The sequence below is a fragment of the Cinclus cinclus genome, chromosome 27 (assembly GCF_963662255.1).
Source record: "Cinclus cinclus chromosome 27, bCinCin1.1, whole genome shotgun sequence".
NCBI lineage: Eukaryota > Metazoa > Chordata > Aves > Passeriformes > Cinclidae > Cinclus > Cinclus cinclus.
Genome location: NC_085072.1, coordinates 6,530,471 through 6,548,639, shown reverse-complemented (window position 1 = coordinate 6,548,639; position 18,169 = coordinate 6,530,471). Strand labels below are relative to the sequence as shown.

At 45.2% G+C, this 18,169-nt stretch overlaps 1 protein-coding gene across 1 annotated transcript in view; it reads right to left on the bottom strand.

The window, feature by feature from the left end:
• Nucleotides 1-929: 929 nt before the first annotated feature.
• The window catches only part of LZTR1 (leucine zipper like post translational regulator 1), a 35,184-nt gene continuing 17,944 nt past the window's right edge, over nt 930-18,169 (bottom strand). The window contains exons 10-20 of the mRNA XM_062509340.1: nt 16,114-16,224; nt 14,833-14,925; nt 13,825-13,920; nt 12,593-12,776; nt 10,582-10,751; nt 8,643-8,799; nt 7,209-7,335; nt 5,985-6,134; nt 4,907-5,012; nt 4,141-4,221; nt 930-1,417 (exon numbers count right to left, since the gene is read on the bottom strand). Coding sequence (XP_062365324.1) covers nt 1,301-1,417; nt 4,141-4,221; nt 4,907-5,012; nt 5,985-6,134; nt 7,209-7,335; nt 8,643-8,799; nt 10,582-10,751; nt 12,593-12,776; nt 13,825-13,920; nt 14,833-14,925; nt 16,114-16,224 — 1,392 coding nt within the window. The 3' untranslated portion in view covers nt 930-1,300. The remainder of the gene's footprint in view (nt 1,418-4,140; nt 4,222-4,906; nt 5,013-5,984; nt 6,135-7,208; nt 7,336-8,642; nt 8,800-10,581; nt 10,752-12,592; nt 12,777-13,824; nt 13,921-14,832; nt 14,926-16,113; nt 16,225-18,169) is intronic.

Here is an 18,169-nt window from a genome sequence, read left to right as displayed (position 1 = left end):
AGCCCCTGCAGCTGGAGCAGGACAAGGTTTTGATTCCCAGCTTGTCACTCTCTCCCGAGGCAGCCCCAAGGGTTCTGGGCAGGGCTGAGATAGTTCTACCACCAGACACTTTACCAACACCACATTTCTGGTGCTCTCCAACCAACACCATCCAGCTGTGAGGAGAGGTGAAGCTCCTCTCCCTCTCCTCTCCTCTCCTCTCCTCTCCTCTCCTCTCCTCTCCTCTCCTCTCCTCTCCTCTCCTCTCCTCTCCTCTCCTCTCCTCTCCTCTCCTCTCCTCTCCTCTCCTCTCCTCTCCTCTCCTCTCCTCTCCTCTCCTCTCCTCTCCTCTCCTCTCCTCTCCTCTCCTCTCCTCTCCTCTCCTCTTTCCACTCTGCAGAGTGGGATGCATCCGGCACAGGTCTCGGTGCTGCAAGGGGAGGGAACAGCAGCTGTTCCTGCACAGGCTGGGAAGGACACTCTGCCTTCCTGCAAAGGCAAGGGCTCACAGAGACACTTCAATATAAAATTAGTAACAAGATGTAACACACTTATTTTTAACAATGTGACCTTCATCAAGCTCAGAACGTTTTTTGCTTAATTTTTCCCCAAAATGAAACCCAAGTCAATCATGAAATGCCAGGAAAAGATGTTAATTCTTTATTAATAAATAGATTTAGAAAGGCTTAGCAAGACAGGATTAATGGATTTGATGGTCAGAGAGGACTGCTGTAATCTTTCAGTCTGACCTGCTGCAGAGCATAGGTCTGGATTCCCACAGCCCACCAATCCAGGCAGTTGCACAGGGGCTTATCTGTTAATCCACACCATGGGGTCTCTGAAAAGTCACTACATTCTGGCCCAAGGGCCAATCTCCCTGTGAACACCATGTGCTCTTGTTCCCAATTTCGTTCTGACTTCCCATTACAGTCCTTGGGCTGGGTCAGCTGAAGCTCTTTAAATAGCATTCTTTAAATATTGTGTTTCAAAGGATTAGCGACTCTTACTCATGACTGCTTGATTTTACAGTATGAAAGTAATAATGGGCTTGATTATGAACTAGTAACTCCCCAAACCACATGGAATTAATTCAGGCCTGCAATGATTTCAAGTTTACATTTGGGTAACAAATGCAACAAAGTCCAAACAGCGCACAAAGGTACAAACCCAGGAAATCCAAAGAGAGCACCTCAGTGGTCCCTGCTCCTGCAGGGCTGCTCAGTGGGCAGACACTGAGCTACTCCATAGGTAACACCACAGCTAGCTCTACAGTGCCAGTGTTTTTCAGGAACAAATGAGAAGTTGGATTACCCAAGGCATGTCATATGTCTGCGCTCAGCTCTGCACACTGCTTGTCTGAGATGTGAGTAGCTAAGGAATCTATGATGTCAAGGAGGAGGAGCTGACTGAGCGAGCGGAGATTTGGCAACTTGGAGACCTTCAAGGAAAACAAAACAGAAAAAAAAGGAAGAAATTGAAACCCTCCCTAAATCACAGCTCATGTATCACCTTTTTAGCCTTGGCACCCCACAGCAAGTGTGGCTAGGCACAGATGGTGCAAGATCCCAGCTGTGGGGCTGGGCTGCAGAAAACAGACCATGGGGCTCCAGCTGGGGCTTAGAACCGAATTCAGACTGCTGGGAGTAAAGAGCAGCAGGAATCTGCCCCCAGAGCTGCCCCTCTGTTGGTACTGACAGTCCAAGTGCTACAAGACACTGACGGAGCATTCTCCTAGCAGCAGTGCTGGACACCAGCACAGCCTGAGATCTGAGATCTGTGGTTTTGCACTGAAAATGTGACTCAGGGCGTTATCCCTTTGCTCCTGAGGAAAAGTTCTTCTCAGTGTCCATGCTGGTTCTGCTGGCTTTCTTCCTGCAGTCAAAACAGGTCACTGGAGCACGTGCCAACAAAAACCTCCACCACCAGATAGATGAGAATCTACAACTTTATGCTTTTGGACTGTTCAGAAGCTCAACTGTTAGCAAAAAGCTCTACACATTCCTTCCTTCTCCTCAACCTCATGGTAAGGAGCCAGTAATCCCTCTGTCTAGAGGCACTAACACACATCCAGCTTCCAGGCAGACTGTGCCCAAGCACTCATCTACTGCCTTACCTGAACTGACATTATCACCTCACTCTAGAGAGCTGCACTGAGATAAAGAATAAAGATGTCCTGAGCAACCTTTGAAGGCTGGGAAGGAAATGGCTGAGGATGCTTTCAGAAAGAGCTCAGGACACGCTTGCAACAATATCCCCATTCTAAGGATCTGCCAGGACTGGGAGGGAGACCCCCTTAGCACTGGTGGGATCCTGCCCCTACCCCAAGCATGCACTGAACACATCAGGGTGTCACTACAAACACATCACAACAGCAGGTTTATTAGGGCTTTTGCACAACACTGATACACGAGAGCCTGAAAACACATTGCCCAAAGCAGTGAACCTCCAGGAAACAGCTCTTTAGTAAGGCTCCTGCTGTGGAGAAAACTCCTCAACAGTCCAAATCCAGAACAGTGTTAAGTAACTGGAAGAACAGGAGATCCCACAGCCAGGGACCCACCCTGCCTGTGCTTCAGTGACCCACCGGGCTTGTGCTTGAGAACAAACCCCCCTCAGAGCTCGTGGCTGGCCCAGGAGCAGAGCAGAGAGTGTCTGTGCCCAGCCACGCTGAGTCACCCAGCCCAGGCCAAGAATCACACACTGAGGCCTCTCAGGCCAAGGGAAAACATTGCATAATTGAGATTTCTCCGTGCACATCTGCTTGACAGTCTTCCAGCCACGTTTTGATGAACACTGTTCTACCAGTCAACAGTCTAAATAAAACACATTTCCCCACATCCTGGTGAGGAAGTCCAGCTGAGGAATGCCCTCCAGCTTCTATTGCTGCCTCCCAGTGTTGCAGTGTCCATTTCCCCCTGTAAGTTCTGGGGAGAATCACATCTCTTTTGTCTTCCTGTGGCCTCCACTGGGAAGTGATACTGTGATATTTCAGCCCTCAGTGGCTGAAAGGCACTGACCCCAACCCCAGGAATGTCCTGTACCCTGCAGTGGGACCATTCCCCATCCCTGATGAACTGGGCTCCTCCACAGGACTCATGGGGCCAGAAGAAAATAAGACAGGATGAAGGCAGGGGCTGCAACCTCATGCTGTGGAGTCTCCTCTGGGAGTGATTTCTGGATGCTGGCTCCACTCTCAATGCTTTTTATGCAATTTCAGTTATTTCTGAATGTAAAATGCATCATGCTCCAGCAACTTTGGCATTTAATGAAGAACCTGAATACCATTCTGTCTCCTCTCCGGACATTAATGGGACACAGCAGTGCTGTTCTTCCTCAGGAGGATTGTGAGTTTAAATATACAAAGGAGAGCAATCTACTTGAATATTAACTAGGGAATTATTATCAGTATGTGTGTAGCATCCAGAAATCCTAATTCCTATGATTTATCTATTTCAGCAATGCTAATGAGCTGAGCAATGAACTGATGACATGCTGGGGAACTCTCATGGAGGGATCACATTTCATAAGAGCAATTAAATGACAATATCCTTATTCTCTCAAGTGAGGACAGGTGTATCAGCACATCAGGCTCTTGACCTTTCCTGCCACTAATACATAATCCCATTAAAACAGAACCACAGAATTTTTAAGGTTGTAAAGGACCTCTAAGACCATGGAGTCCAACTGTTGAACAGGGAAATCACAGAGAGCCCAGCCAGGACTTGGTAATTTGTTTTAGAGCACATGACAATAAAACATGTATAGCAGAGAATACTTCAAGGGAAGTATGAGGTGCACACTGATAACTGCTAGTGATTTGTGCCCTCAGTACACAACAAGCTTACCCTGCTATACACAAACCAACCCAACAAGGGCATGGCACAAAATTAACAGCTGGAACAACTGGAAATGGAATCAATTTAAGGTAACTTCTGCTTGGAAGGGCTTCACCTTCCTAGACTAGCTTGTTCTAGTCTTCAATTTACTTTGGTGTGAGAAGTGTGCCTAGCAGTCCTGCCAGCGACTGTCAGTAACATGCAGTCAGCTCTCAGCTGTCTCACATGAGGAAGAATTAAACTAATTTCTATGTGAACGTGTCTTTAACCAAGACAGTGACAGAGGACAGCAGCTCTCAAAAGCCACAGAAAAGATGCAACCAACCTTGGTGAACTGGTGAACGATGATATGCAGGCAGTGCCTCTTCATATCCAGGGCCTGGGTCTTGTCAGCTGCTTCTAAAATCTAGAGCAGGAGCAAAAATGTGACTTCCATTCTGCATAGTTCAGATGCACAAACAATCCTGACCCAGAGCAGCTAACTCCTCTTGGCTAGGGAACATCTCCATTTTGCATTACAAACTGAGTATTTTCTGAACTATTCAAAAATAAGCCTTGGATTTTAAATGTAAGGAGTCCTCAAGAGCAAATCAGCAGGAATTGCTTCTGCTTGTGCTGCAGAGGTTCAGGGTGCCTGTCTGGGAGTTGGCATTGGCTTTCTTACCACACAGTACTTTTTGTTAGCTCAAATTCTACTGCCAGATCCTGTCAGCATCACTGATGAAACAAGTCACATGCAGACCACCATTTGCCCTGGAACAAATGTCTGCCAGAAAGGGTTTATAGTTGAGTGTTGAGCATGTTGTCATCTTAAAAAGACCTTTAGAAACACAGTTCTGTAACAGAGGATGAGAGCCCAGGAGGAGCCAGGTGAGCAGTACCTGCTGAACCCTGCAGCACAGGAACGGAAGTGACACAGTACCAGGTAAGGAATTCTGCTGCTGAAGGCTGGGCCCCCACATGTCATCGCATAGGGCCACTGCCACTGAAGGGTGTGGGCAGTCTCAGTGACCTGGCACTGGGGGTACCCACTTGACCAGACCCCTTGGCTTTCCTCTAAGTGACTAACTGAAGTGCTTGGGGACAGTTACCTGGAGAACATTCTCCACTGTGACATTCATTTCTAGGTTCTGCTTACAGTAGGCCTGAAGTCTGTTGTTGGAGAAGCCATAGTAGTAAGGTGCTGCAAAGAGGTATCTGTTCATCCCATTGAGGAATAAACCAGAAAGCCAAGGTGAGAGCAATTTGCTGACAGCAAACAAATCCCTGTGAGGAGTGGAAGTGCAGAGCCTGCTGGTAACCCCCCTGTCTTGGTTTGCAAAGCAGGATGTAACCAAAAGTATGTATTCTATCACCATCTGTTGAAACCAGGTGAGGCTGTGTTTGTTCTTTCTTCCATGACCCATCCCTTGTAAGTCAGGGAGGGGGAATATCCTCTGTTAATGGGCCAGCTGTTAAACCAGGTGGGACACTTTTCTTTATCTTTTCCACAACCCATCCTCCCTCCAGGAGATGTCTCCTGTTAAAGGGCCATTGAGTCCCACTGCATGACTGATAAAATTCCATCATCCCATTGGGAGATGTTCCACCCAGGGGCAGGAGCCAAGCATTTCCTACCTAGATAAAATCTGAGATTTGGAACATCAGAGCAGCCTTTTCCCACTGGATTCCAGAGGAAAACCAGAACCTTCTACATCATCACTGGACCTTCAGAAGAAAACTACACCCCTCTACAGGAGCACTGCTCCAACAGAACCACACCTGTCACTGCAGGAGGGCTGCAGCCACCATTTAATGGGACTGCTGCCAACACCCTGACTGACTGATGGGGTCTCGGCTTGGATTCTGACTCTGTCAGTGTTTTGGATTGTTTTTTGTAATACTTTATTTCTATTTTAATTTTTCCTAGTAAAAAAACTATTATTCCTATTTCCATATCTTTGCCTGAGAGCCCCTTAATTTCAAAATTATAATAATTTGGAGAGAGGGGGTTTATATTGTCCATTTCAAGAAAGGCTCCTGCCTTTCTTAACCAACAGCTGTCTTTCAAACGAAGATACCCCCCTGACAGACCCTCCTCCCAGTCTGTGCCAGGCAATCCAAAGCAAAAGGAAGGTGATCTGCTGGACATGCACTCAGATCCTCCAACTTCTTTGAATCTAAGGATACAGGGAGTCCTCAGGAGGCATGTTCACTTCTCCATAATAGATGTATCTAAGCATGGACTCGAACGCTTGCTTGCTGGGAACCATTTCACCTATAGAAATGTTCACTTGTCCATCTTCTGGCATGAAGGAACGGAACATGGCTTCAAAGTAACTGGAAAGGGAAATAAAACTGATATAACACATTCTGCAGTCAGATGGTTTAACCCAGTATTGTTCAAAGGCTGCTATTCAGAACTGCAGCTTCCAAAGCAACAAATGCAGGTGACAACTTGGGCAAAAGCACTGCTGATGTATTTTTTCATGTATGTCAGCCTGTGAAAACTCCAAATACAATCCCCCTAATTACCATCAGAACTACCTGAATTTTGTCTCTTTCTTGAAAATTAGGACACATAGTGCTTTGATTTTTTTCTCTAATTTGCATAAGACCCAGCAGAGAGCTTAAAGCATTATAAATTTCCTTGGTATCTATAGGCTGCCAGTCATCAGGGCTGCTTTAAGAGCTGTGAAATGCTTCTGGTAAAATACCACAGTAATTAATACTGAATATTGTTACTGGGTCTGGAAAAAATTGTGATGGTATTTGAAATTTTATGTGAACACTTAATGTTTGGTGGAACATAAAGTCCATAGAACACACAGGTGCAGGACAAATCACTTCACCCATGCCCTGAGGAGGGAGAACATTCCCACCACCAGCACAGTAGACTCCTTTCTCTGCACAAAGCATGGGAACACTCTAGTCCCTGTCATGCACAATTTTTTGTTATGTTTATTCATAACCAATCTCAAATATCAGAAAGTAAGAAAGAAATTCAAGCTTCACATGATACAATAAAAATTGTTCACTGTCAGAAGGCTCCTTCTGACCTCAGTGGACATCTGTTGCTTTCCACTTCACGGAAACCACCTTATGTTTTCCACCCTTTTTCCCTTCCTGTGATTTTACAGATGCTTTGTCTTGCAGTGCAGCTTCTCACACACCCTCTGCAGAATCTCTGCAGTTCTAATTTCTTCCTATCTTTCCCTGCTGGGTATCAAATAGAAAAAAAAAATTTAATCACTACTGCTTAAAGGCTTATTACACTCATTGAGCAAAGCTGCATCTTAACACTTCAGGGAGATTTAAGTTCCTCTCTGTCTTCTAAACCAAGCCAGCTGAGCACAGACTGCCCAGCCCTGCACTGTCCTTCACACACACTCTTGGTACAGGAACAGGGCTCACCTGGAGCGAGCTGCCAGGATGGCTTTGTGGGCTGGCCGTGGGTGCCCATCTAGGAGCAGGATGATATCACAGAATTCAGTCCCAGCTCCTTCCAGGTAAGCCTTCATGTCCTGAATTAAAGATGTTCCTGAAGTCAAACATAATGAAATAAAGACATGATAGTTTCAGGTGACCAGGTACTACCAAACTAATACATGGACAAGTCAGAGCTCCAACCCCTCTTTGCTTTGGGACTCTCAGTGTGAATTTGAATCAAGTCCTTCCTCATAATCTCAGAGCAAAATGAGCTTCACCCTTCCTTCCCCACTACAGCTCACTCCCTACTGCCCCTCCTAGAACCAAACCTGTCAGCTCTGCTTTCTGCCACTGACAGCAAACTCCAGCTGTCGCCACACTGACAGGTGCTCTCTACAGATGTGAAAGTTGATTTTTCCCCTCCCTTTGCACTATTTCCAACCTCAAGAAATAAGAAATTTGGTGTCTTAATAAAAAATCTTTCCCAAATCAGCAATAAAGGCTTCTTTTATACAGTATTTTAATCAACCTTTGTAAATACACAACTGAGAAATAGAGTACATCCAAGTTTGCTCCAAACTCACTCAAATTTTCAAAGTTCATCTTTTAGCTTTTAACGTTTGGGTCTCTCACACCATTCCAGCTCTGGATACAGATCTGGCTGTGCCAGCTTCCCAATCAGTGCACCTCTTCCCCGTGGGACAAATCTCAGCCAAAGCCTTTCTACTTGACCTTCCAGGACTAGCCTCCTTCTCTTTCTCTTCAGTTCCCAATTATTTTTGTGCAGTACTTCACACCAACACTGCCAATGCCTCTGAACTTTGTGGCCTTATAAAATTTCATTATTACATTCCTTGTGTTGTTGGTCAGGATGTTAAAATGTTGAATAAGACTAGTCCCAAATCAGCCCTTGATGAATTCCACAATAAAACTGTAAATCACATCTTTCTCTTCTGCTCCCTATCTCCAGTGCCTTTCACACATGCACACAGAGCAGTGCCTTAGTCACAAGATCCTCCTTTCTTCTGCTCCTCCTTGGTGAAGACCTTCAAGCAGGCTGTTTCCCTGCTCAGCTCTGTCACCCTTCAGCCACATACAGTGACTAACCAGTGCCTTTTTTGGATCATTCTTCACACCCTTCTGCTCTGTCCCTCATCTCTCTGAACAGGATCAGGATGGTTTATTGCAAGAACACAACTATATTTCCCAAGTACTTCCATGGGACACCGTTCTGATTGAAACTCCCTGGAAAAAGAACTACTGTGCTCTGTCTCAGTCCGGGAGAGAGCCTGAGCAGTTATTCCAGCTGGGAACTGGTGGGCTGCAGAAGGTTGCTTCCCAGACATCTCCCCAGGCTAAACAAACCATTAGCAAAGCCAAACCAGCACAAGGAATTACTCCATAAAGCAGGAAGGTTACCGATGTCGAGTGGCTGGTCAGAGTGTGTTCGGACAGGAGGCTGCTGCTTTCTCCGGACAATCTCGACAATGAGGGATGAAGAAAGATGCTCAAACTCCTTCATCATTATGACTTGATTAAAATGGGATTCCTTCACCACAAAGTTCAGGCAATGTTCCTTAAAAATATATCAATATCAACTAAGAAATTTATGGTTTATTGTTTGAAGTCATCTTACAGCATCCCATAAATGCTACTTACTACATATTCCATCTGCCATCCTTTCCTTTGACCCTCCACATGCATCCTGCAGCTGGAACTATCCAACCATGATATCCTTATCCTTCCTAAATGACCATTTAGGCTCCTACTTGAACAGGAAATTCAGGATAATTCTAAACATCTAGAAAAATTTGACTAGAGATTACCTGTCCATCAAGCTGCTCCAAAGCTTTCTATAACAGGAATCTTAGGAGATACTGAAAACTTCACTGAGATAATGAATATTGGTTGCTATCTCATAATAATTCAACATAATTAGACAGCAAAAGTTAATTAAAAGGGTGAAGAGATCTTAACTCTTGACACTCTCCATCAAGGGTCCAAAGACCTAACAGGATTCCTTGCGCGGGTTTTGCCTGAACCTTTTCCATAAATACAGCAAACAGTTCAAGAGCTCTGGAAGGCTCTTGTATGATAAACGTCTTCCAAAAATCAGTGTGGTGAAAAGGTGACAAATGAACCAGACCTAATGCTAAACAGTTAAGAGACAAAAAAAGGGCACTTTGCTCCCCAGTATGAAACAAGGCTTCTCCTCAGGACACTTTTATAAGCAATAAATGCAATCTACACCAGCTCATCATAAGGCGGGTACAAGCTCACTCAAAGAATCATTGCTACTGTCTGTTTCTAACAGTTTATTTCACCTTGGATCCAAAGGTATCTGTCAGGACTCACCTGTGAAACATTTTAAATCATGACCTGGATGCCAGAACGCAGCTTTCTACAGAGGACCCACCTATGATGACTAAGGAGCACCTGAGCAGAGAGGATGCCAGCTTAGGGTGATCCTGCCCAGCTGGAGCTGTATGTAAGAGCCCCTGTCACTCCAGAGGCAGCCAGGGCAGGAGGGGGCACCTGATCCACCAATGCTTGAGCTTCTGGGCAGCTGATGCCACCACAGTGCTATGAACTAAAGGCCGTGCCAGCATTTACACGCTTGCTGCTGGCCCTGCTGCTTCCTCCTGGAGGCTTTCCTCTCCCAAATGCAGTGCACACACAGTGCCTGAGGAAATGCTGCTGCATACTGATTTCTGCAGCCTCACTGTGCTTGCAGCCACCAGCAATATGGTCACTGGTGTGCACAGGCTGAATATCATGAGCTGGTACTGCAAGGTCCTGCTCTCACTCTGGGACTGGGGGCAGGAGCTGCTTCCCTGCAGGTTCAGGAGAACTGGCTCTGGGCACTGTGCTGGAACCTCTTGGGCTGCAGACAGGGGTCAACTCTACCCTGATTGCCATCAAACACCCAAAACCCTCTCACCCACCACAGAGACAGAGAATCACTGGCACATTTTGTTTTTCATTGCAAAAGCCTGAGTTTAATTTTTCCACCTAGAAAATGAAAGAACCTATCTGCAGTGTCAATATATATAACACAGCAAGACCAAGAAATGCACTGGTTCCATCTTGCTGCAGCAAGAGTGAAGTGATGAAGAACCAAAGTCACTCTGCCCTTGACATTCTTCAAAGCAGATATGCAAAAATATTGAGCACATATTGAAAAAAGCCTACATAATATCACAAGCCACTGCAGGACAACCACTGCTAAATATACTCAAGCAACTGTAATTAAAGGAATGATGAATCTGCAAAAGTTGGTACCTTTGGCCAAATGTAATTACTACATTTTATTTTTTAAATTTTCTTATCAGTTACTTTGTATTCAGAATGTGATTACCTTTAGCTGATCCAGCTGAAGCTTATTAGCATTCTCACACACAATGAGCACATTCTGCAGATCTACAGATGCTTCAATATACTGAAGGCAGAGCTGTTCCAGCCGAGAGAGCTTGAAGTTTAAGGCCAGTTTGTACACATCCATAATGAGTAACACATCCTGCACATGACCTGAAATTGCAAGAGGGAAAACTGCTGGAGAGCTCACAGAATACCTAGAGGAATCCTTCTAAAAGCATCTTTTATATCAACTGGAGCAATTGGAACAGTACAACAGGCAGTGGCTGGAGTATTTTTATAGAGAAAAAATTCCATTCCTGGTTAGAGATAAAATCTGAATCAACACTAGAAGAGGAGGTTCAAATTTGAAGGATGCAAAAGCCAGCCCAGAGTATTTTTTAGACAAAGATTTTGTGACCATCTGGATCACAATTTTTTTAAACCCTCCAAAGAAAGTGAATTCTCTAAAGTCCCTGACAAGCCCTGGAGTTTGCAGCCCTGTTTCTCACAGTGCCCAGCTGCCAAAAGCCATGCCGGAGCCCTTGGGTTTTATTCAGCATTAACAATCAGCTCCCTGATTCTGACAGACCCTTATGAAGATACTCTGTGCTTTCACTCTGTGCTTCAGCCTACACAGACCCACAGCTGGTCTACAAGGGCTGAAGTGAGAGAGGAGCAGAGGGGACCCTTATAGGTCACTGGAATGGGACTACTGGGGACACCAACTCAAGGAATAAACCCCCATGGCCTTTGCTTTCCTCACAGGAGATCTCTGCCCATCTGCTCTAACTGTTTTTAAATAGAGAAAAACCCTTTTGCATGTCACATGCCTTCTCTGTGTCTAACTGGAAAATCCCATTTGATGAGCATGCCCAATTCCATTAGCTCAGCCTCCTGATGGCTCCCCAGGGTGCTGCTCTCTGAACTGAGGAATACAAATGAGCAGGGCAGGGCCCATGGAGGATCCCAGCAGAAGGGGGAGCACCAGTGAGAACCTCTCATGGGCTGGGGAAGCGGGGCAGGCTGCCTGGGAAGCCTGTAACCATGAGAAGAGCTCAGGGGTCCAAGTCTTCCCCTGTCCTGAGTCTGTCCTAAGGCGAGGGTACAGAGGATCAGTGAACAGTGAGGAGCAGGATCTGGCAATGTCAGCAGAACCCAAGGAGCAGTTCCCTTATCCCCAGTCAGTGGGATCATTCTCAGACAGGCCACCTCACAGGGAAAGCTTTGCAACAAATGGACACGCACCACTTTTTTCCCTGAGAATTACCTTAGCAGAAAGGGATGAACTTGGAGTGAAGCTGAAGCAAAGTTCAGTGCTAGGACAGCTGTACCTCACTGTATTTCACTGTGCCCCAAGGCTGCAGCTTCTCCAGCCCCAGCAGCTGGAGTTCCTCACTGTATCCAGTCCTATCCAGACTCACACCCACTGCCCCACAGCCCTCACCACTCACACAGCCAGAAGCTGGACTCCCTGGTCATCCAGGGAGCTGCAAGTTCTCTGGCTATTACTTCCCCACCCACAAGTGTTTTTAACTCAGAACTTCAATGAATGCAACAAACGGATTTTTCCTTTCTTGAGGCATTCCTTCAGATTGGATTTTTAACAGGTGGTAAATACTGGCTTGCACACCTTTCTGCGTGGGCTGAATTTAAAATAGATCAAAATAATATCAGAAAAAGGAAATAAGCCAAGCCAGGATATAAGATACATGGTCCTTCCAAGCTGGATGCTGTGATGTTCAAAATGCCATAATATTTTTGTTTGTTTGGGATTTTTTACACCTTTTTGGAATGATCAAGAACATGTTCTACCTTGGTATTTGAAAATAATTAGGAAAAAAAGCCAAGCATGGTTAGTATGCTCTGCTAAAAATCTGCTTTTTGTTTAATCTCAGGTTAGCAATTAAGTGCTCAGAACAGGACTGATCACCTGCAAATGCTGGATCCTGCTATTTCCAAACATGTTTGCCCCCCCTGCCTCCCAGTGCCAGTGTTACTTCACCCTGCCCTACCTTTGCGGGGATACTTTATCTTATCTGTGTACAGGAACTGCATGAGCACCTCAAAGGGCTGGGCCTCAGCCTCTCGGATGGGCACTTCCAGCAGTGGCTGCAGTCGGCACAGCTTGACATTCCCACCAATCCCATCCTTCTGGTATGTGCTGTGTCCCTCCTCTTCAGTGTCTTGCTTTGATTTCTAATGAAACAGAAAACCACCCAAACATGGCACAAGCCTGTGCCAGTTCACACAAGTTACCACCAAACCAGAGGATCCTTCTCTTTACTCCACACTCTTCCAATACCCAGGATCTCTTTAGCTTCAGGATCATCTTCAAGATAATAACGAATTCATGTCTTAGACTTACTGCTCCATATCCTGGGACACACATGGATCAGAATGCAAGTAAGCTCCTGGATACAGGTCAGAAGCAGGACATCAGAGCAAGGGAGGAACGAACTGCACTGAACTCACATTTCTGCCCACAGCAGGGACAGCCTCACTCTGTGAAGGAGGGACAGATGGAAGTAGATTCCACAAACCTTGCCTTGCAAAGGCAGAGCACAAAGTGCTGCACAAAAGTATTTTAAAGCACTCTGTTACTTCAAGTTTCACTTTGACAGCCTTTCCCCACAGCCTTTGCAGTGGCAAAACAATTAACTGGGAGGCAGTGAGGCATCCACATCTTACTGCAGATTGTGTACTGCTATCTCCCCAAAAGCCATTAAATGTTTGCTGCTGAAAAGCTGGAAGTAGTCAAAATTAATAGACAGTGATCAGAGGCACCAGATTTCCACCTCTGGAAAAAGTAAGAAAATATAAAGGTTAAGGGACCAGAGGCAGCTGAAACCCTTAGCATTGCCTTTCTTCCCTCTAAGCTGTCTGATCTTGTGGGCCATGACACAGCTCTCACCTCCCCCACACGGAAGGGTACACACCTCTCTGGGGCATTCCACAAGATTAGACCTCAGACAGCTCCGAGAGTTTCCTAGAACCACACTGTCAAATCCAGATAACTGGATTAACTCTGGCTCCTCCATGTTACACTCTTGATTCACATCCAATAGCCTTCGTTAATACTAATGATCCTCTTTATTTTACTTGCTCAAGAGCACCTTAGCATCAGATACTGCTCCCGTCCTCCAACTGTCTCAGCAGATACTACTTTTCTCCTGACAACCTTACTCCCAAACCTGGGCAGGATAAGCCTTACCTTGCTGTAAGACTACTTTCCCAAAATACTCACCTGTTTCACCCTCTCCCTGGCGTGCATGATTTTCTTTTTCAGCCACTTGCAGCGAGCGGTGATGATAGCAGTGTGCCCTCGGACTCGCTCCTCCTTCTGCCAAAGGCAAAGGTAAAAATAACATTAAACTTTTATCTCCAAATCACATAGTCATGGCAGATGGCAGAAGTCATAGAAACCTGGGCTGAACCCCAGGTTACAATAGATTTCAAGTTAGAGACAAAGGCAGCCTTACATCTGCCCTGCACATACAGATGAAATTCAACACCTATTTCCCCAAAGGCTACTGGCAAACACCATTTTGGGAAAGAGCCACTCACTGTGTCACATTCACTGAGTGGGAAAGGTTGTATCACATATGGTGCTTTTTATTCTTGCACCAGATTTTCTGTTTCCATTTTCAAAATAAAACTATGTTTTTTGCCGTTGTTTGCCATAATTTATTTTACCTATTGTTGAGGATAGCTCTCTGAGCTTTGCAAAGCTTTTTCAAGCTTTTTGTTTTTGCAAAAGGAATGCAGGTAAGTTACAATTTCTCACGTTTATCTTCAGAAAACCTGTTCTCTGTTAATTTTTTAAACTGTTTTCATTACTAGAGAACCATTCCCCTGTACTGCTTTCTTTCATTCTCTTTTATTTCAGTAATTAAAAATGGCTCTTGAAATGACAATGGGCTTACAAAACACTGACCTGCCTTCCCAGGAGGCAACTGGGACCTGGGAGTACAGAGGTCATTGGTAAATTTTAATATTGCAACTTTATAGATGTTTCAATAAATTCAGGTTAAGTCAGTGGCCCACAGATCTTCTCAGTTTAAAGTTTTTTTCTCCATTTCAGCTTTAAATATTTATCTGGATGAGTGAAACTTTCTAAACCAGGCAGACAGTTCACCAGTGATTCATTCCCAGGGTTTCTGGCACAACCACTGCACAATTTGCTCTTTCCCGGCAAACACACCACACACACAGTAACACCCCCACTGGCACCTCTCCAATAAATTCTACTCACCTCTCCCAAAACAAACTCCAAGTCACTGAACTGTCTGTTTTCCCACAGCCTTCCATAATCTTCATGGAGAGTGCATTTAGGGTAACAAGAAAACTAAAAAAAATAAACCACCCAGAAGACAGAATTAATTTCAGTGGCTATATAAACTTCAAATCTCAAATCACTCTGAAGCAGAGGAGTCTGAGGTCAGATCTCCTCAGGGTCTGCAGCTTCCTCACAAGGAAGGGGCAGTGGAGGAGCAGTTTCAATCTCCACTTGCTCCACTTGAGTAGGGACAGGACCCAAGGAAGGGCTGGAGCTGTGTCACGGGAAGGCTAGGCTGGGTATCAGGGAGTGGTTCTTTCCCCAGAGAGTGCTGAACATGCTCTCCAGGGAATGGGCATGGCCCTGAGGCTGGCCAGAGCTCCAGGAGCATTCGGATAATGCTCTTGGAGATGCATAGGGTAGGATTGTTGGGATGTCTGTGCAAGGTCAGGGGTTGGACTTGATAATCCTTGTGGGTTCCTTCCAGCTCAGGATATTCTTGATTCTATGATTCTGTAACTAAAAGTGCCAAGGTTACATCTGCTATCACTGGATTTTCTTATTAACTCAGCCTCAGTGTAGCACATAAAGTATAATGTCCCAAGCAAACCAAACACATGCAAGGGCTTCCCTCATGCTGAGGATAAGGACAGAGCACACAGCATATCATGGAAGAATTGTGTCTCATCACAACTTCCAGATCAGAGGATTCGGAGGCTGGGGGTCTCACCTGCTCTCAGGACTTGTCTGAGGGTGCCATGCAATAAAAATAGACTTGAGTGTATGTGGGATTTGATCTAGTGTGAGTATCCTGAATTTTGAATTTTCTATTCCCATAGTTCTGTGGGATGGGAACGGGAGAGCTGCATGGAGATAAAACCACAATACAAAACACTCTGTCCCAGAGCCCTGAACAGGATAGTACATGAAGAGGAACAGCCAAATTTAATGAAATAACGCAGCAAATCCATCTGCTACACTTTCCAGTGATTTGTCAAAGTTATCAAGATCTCTGTAGGACTTCAGAAGGCACTAAAGGGCTTGACCTTTCCAAAATGTCTGTCCAAATGACATTTCTCAAAAGATTTTAGAGACACACATTGACCTTTGAAAGTTGAATCTGAAATACAGAGGGTGCCTGTAGGAAGGCCATGGGCTAAAAGCTGTGGAGCTCATGGGTGAGGCTAAACCACACACTCCACAGACAGGACTCATGGGGAACTGGTGTGGAAGTGAGTATGTTTATCAGCAAATTACCTGGAACCTGTACATCTCTCCACTTCTGATGTTATTGTCCACTGTGCCACCAAAGATGTACATAGCATCTGAGATAACTGCTGCTGCATGGAAGAGTCTCCCACTGGGTAACTGGGGAAAGAAAAGGACAAAAGAGGCAAGGCAACAAATAAAAGTCTATTCATCCGCCACAAAAAAGCCCAGCATCTGATATTAGCACATCAACAGTGAAAAGGGAAAATCACAGAATATCTGAATTGGAAGGAACACACAGGCATCAAGTGCAACTTTTAAGTGACTGGCCTGTATGAGGATTGAACTCACAACCTTGGCATGGAGAGCACTGAGCTCTGACCAAACGGATGCAGTTTGAGGATGCACACTCACACCCACACTCAGACTCACACTCACACACACACTCATGCTAACACACACACACATATTCACACACTCACACAGGCACACATTCACACTCACACACTCAAACACACTTTCAGACACACGGACACACTTGCATCCTAAGACCGACATTTGTTGTACCTTGGGATTGTTTTCCAGCATGTCTAGACCACGCTGTCTTGCTACATTTAAGAATGCCCACTCACTGCACCTTCTAAGAGTGGTACCTACACAGCTCTACCATATCATGGCAGCTACAAAATGTATAATTTACAAAATTAAACCCAGCATCATCTTCCACATAAACCCCACACGCTCTTCTAGAAATAAGCAGACTCTGCAAATGTCATCACTGTGCAAGCTCAGCTTATTCCAAACGCTGTCAGGAACTTGAAAGATGAATGATCATCTACTTCAGCAGGACTGAGCCCCAGGCTTGCCTCCCCCACAGCCTGAAGGGCTGAACCATCTGGCCAAGGCCCCAGCAATGTCCAGTACCAAATAGGAGCCCAAGGCTGGACCTGTTGGCAGAGCTGGAACCTTAAAGCCACAGCTCCTGTCTCCATCTTGCCAGCTCCACAGAAAGTGAAGCCCCCCGCTCTGCAGCTATTTATAGGGCTGAGGGATCACACCATCCCTGCAACACACCCCACCCTGGAGCTGCAGCATCGGGTGATTTTTGAAGAGTCACTGCAAGCCAAAGCCACTGTGACCCTCCTGCAGAGGACAGACCACAGCATTTTTACTCATTTCTTCTGAGGCTACTCAAAGGTGTGTGAACACATCAGCATATCTTACGGAGAGCTCACAGAAAGACTTCAAGTGGTGAGAGAAACTTCTTTTTTCCCCCTAGTTTGATCAGGCTTTTCATCTTCCAGGAAGTAAATCTTATTAAATCTTTGCCTACAAAATAAGAAGCCCTCTGGTATAAGAAATCTTTGCTTCTTGTACATATTTATAAACACCACTTAAATAAAATCAAACATGAAACAAGATTATGTTTATCTGGAGAGGCAGATTTTCCAGGAAACCAAGCTGACTGGCAGTTCCCATTCCCACCAACTCATCCCTCTCACCACAGTATCACACAACAGCCTCATTTAGCCTGTTACTCACCACACTTTCCATGACTTGTTCTTTTCTTCAAACTACAGCTTTTAAGGAGACAATCCCCCAGTCAGGAACTAGGACATGGTATTTTTCTCAGATGTACAAACCACAGACTTGCTCACCTTAAAAGGCACATTTGCCTGTGCCAGTTTAATAAACTCTCTGGATTCCTCTGGATAAACCAGAAATACAGATGCCTTCTGTATCCAGTATGTTTCACGGATACTTTATCAAGGAAACTTCAGAGTGGTTCTAATAAATACTGTGATGGGTTATGGAATAACACTGATCTGTTAGTACATTCCTGCCTGGACCTAGTTCATACATCTCTGAAAGAGGATGAGATTACTGTCAAATAGCATCTATTTGCTACTGCCTCTGCCTGCTCTTAGCAGTAATTTCATTAACTAAATAAGATGTACTAATTGAAATAACCAACCATATTATAATGGTTTAAAAATACATCTGTCACCTTCATCAAATAGAGCTCCAACCTCATCCCAAAGTAAGAAGTTTGCTCGCCAAGACCCATTCCCACACAGCTAGGCAAGCTGGTGTTAGCTATACT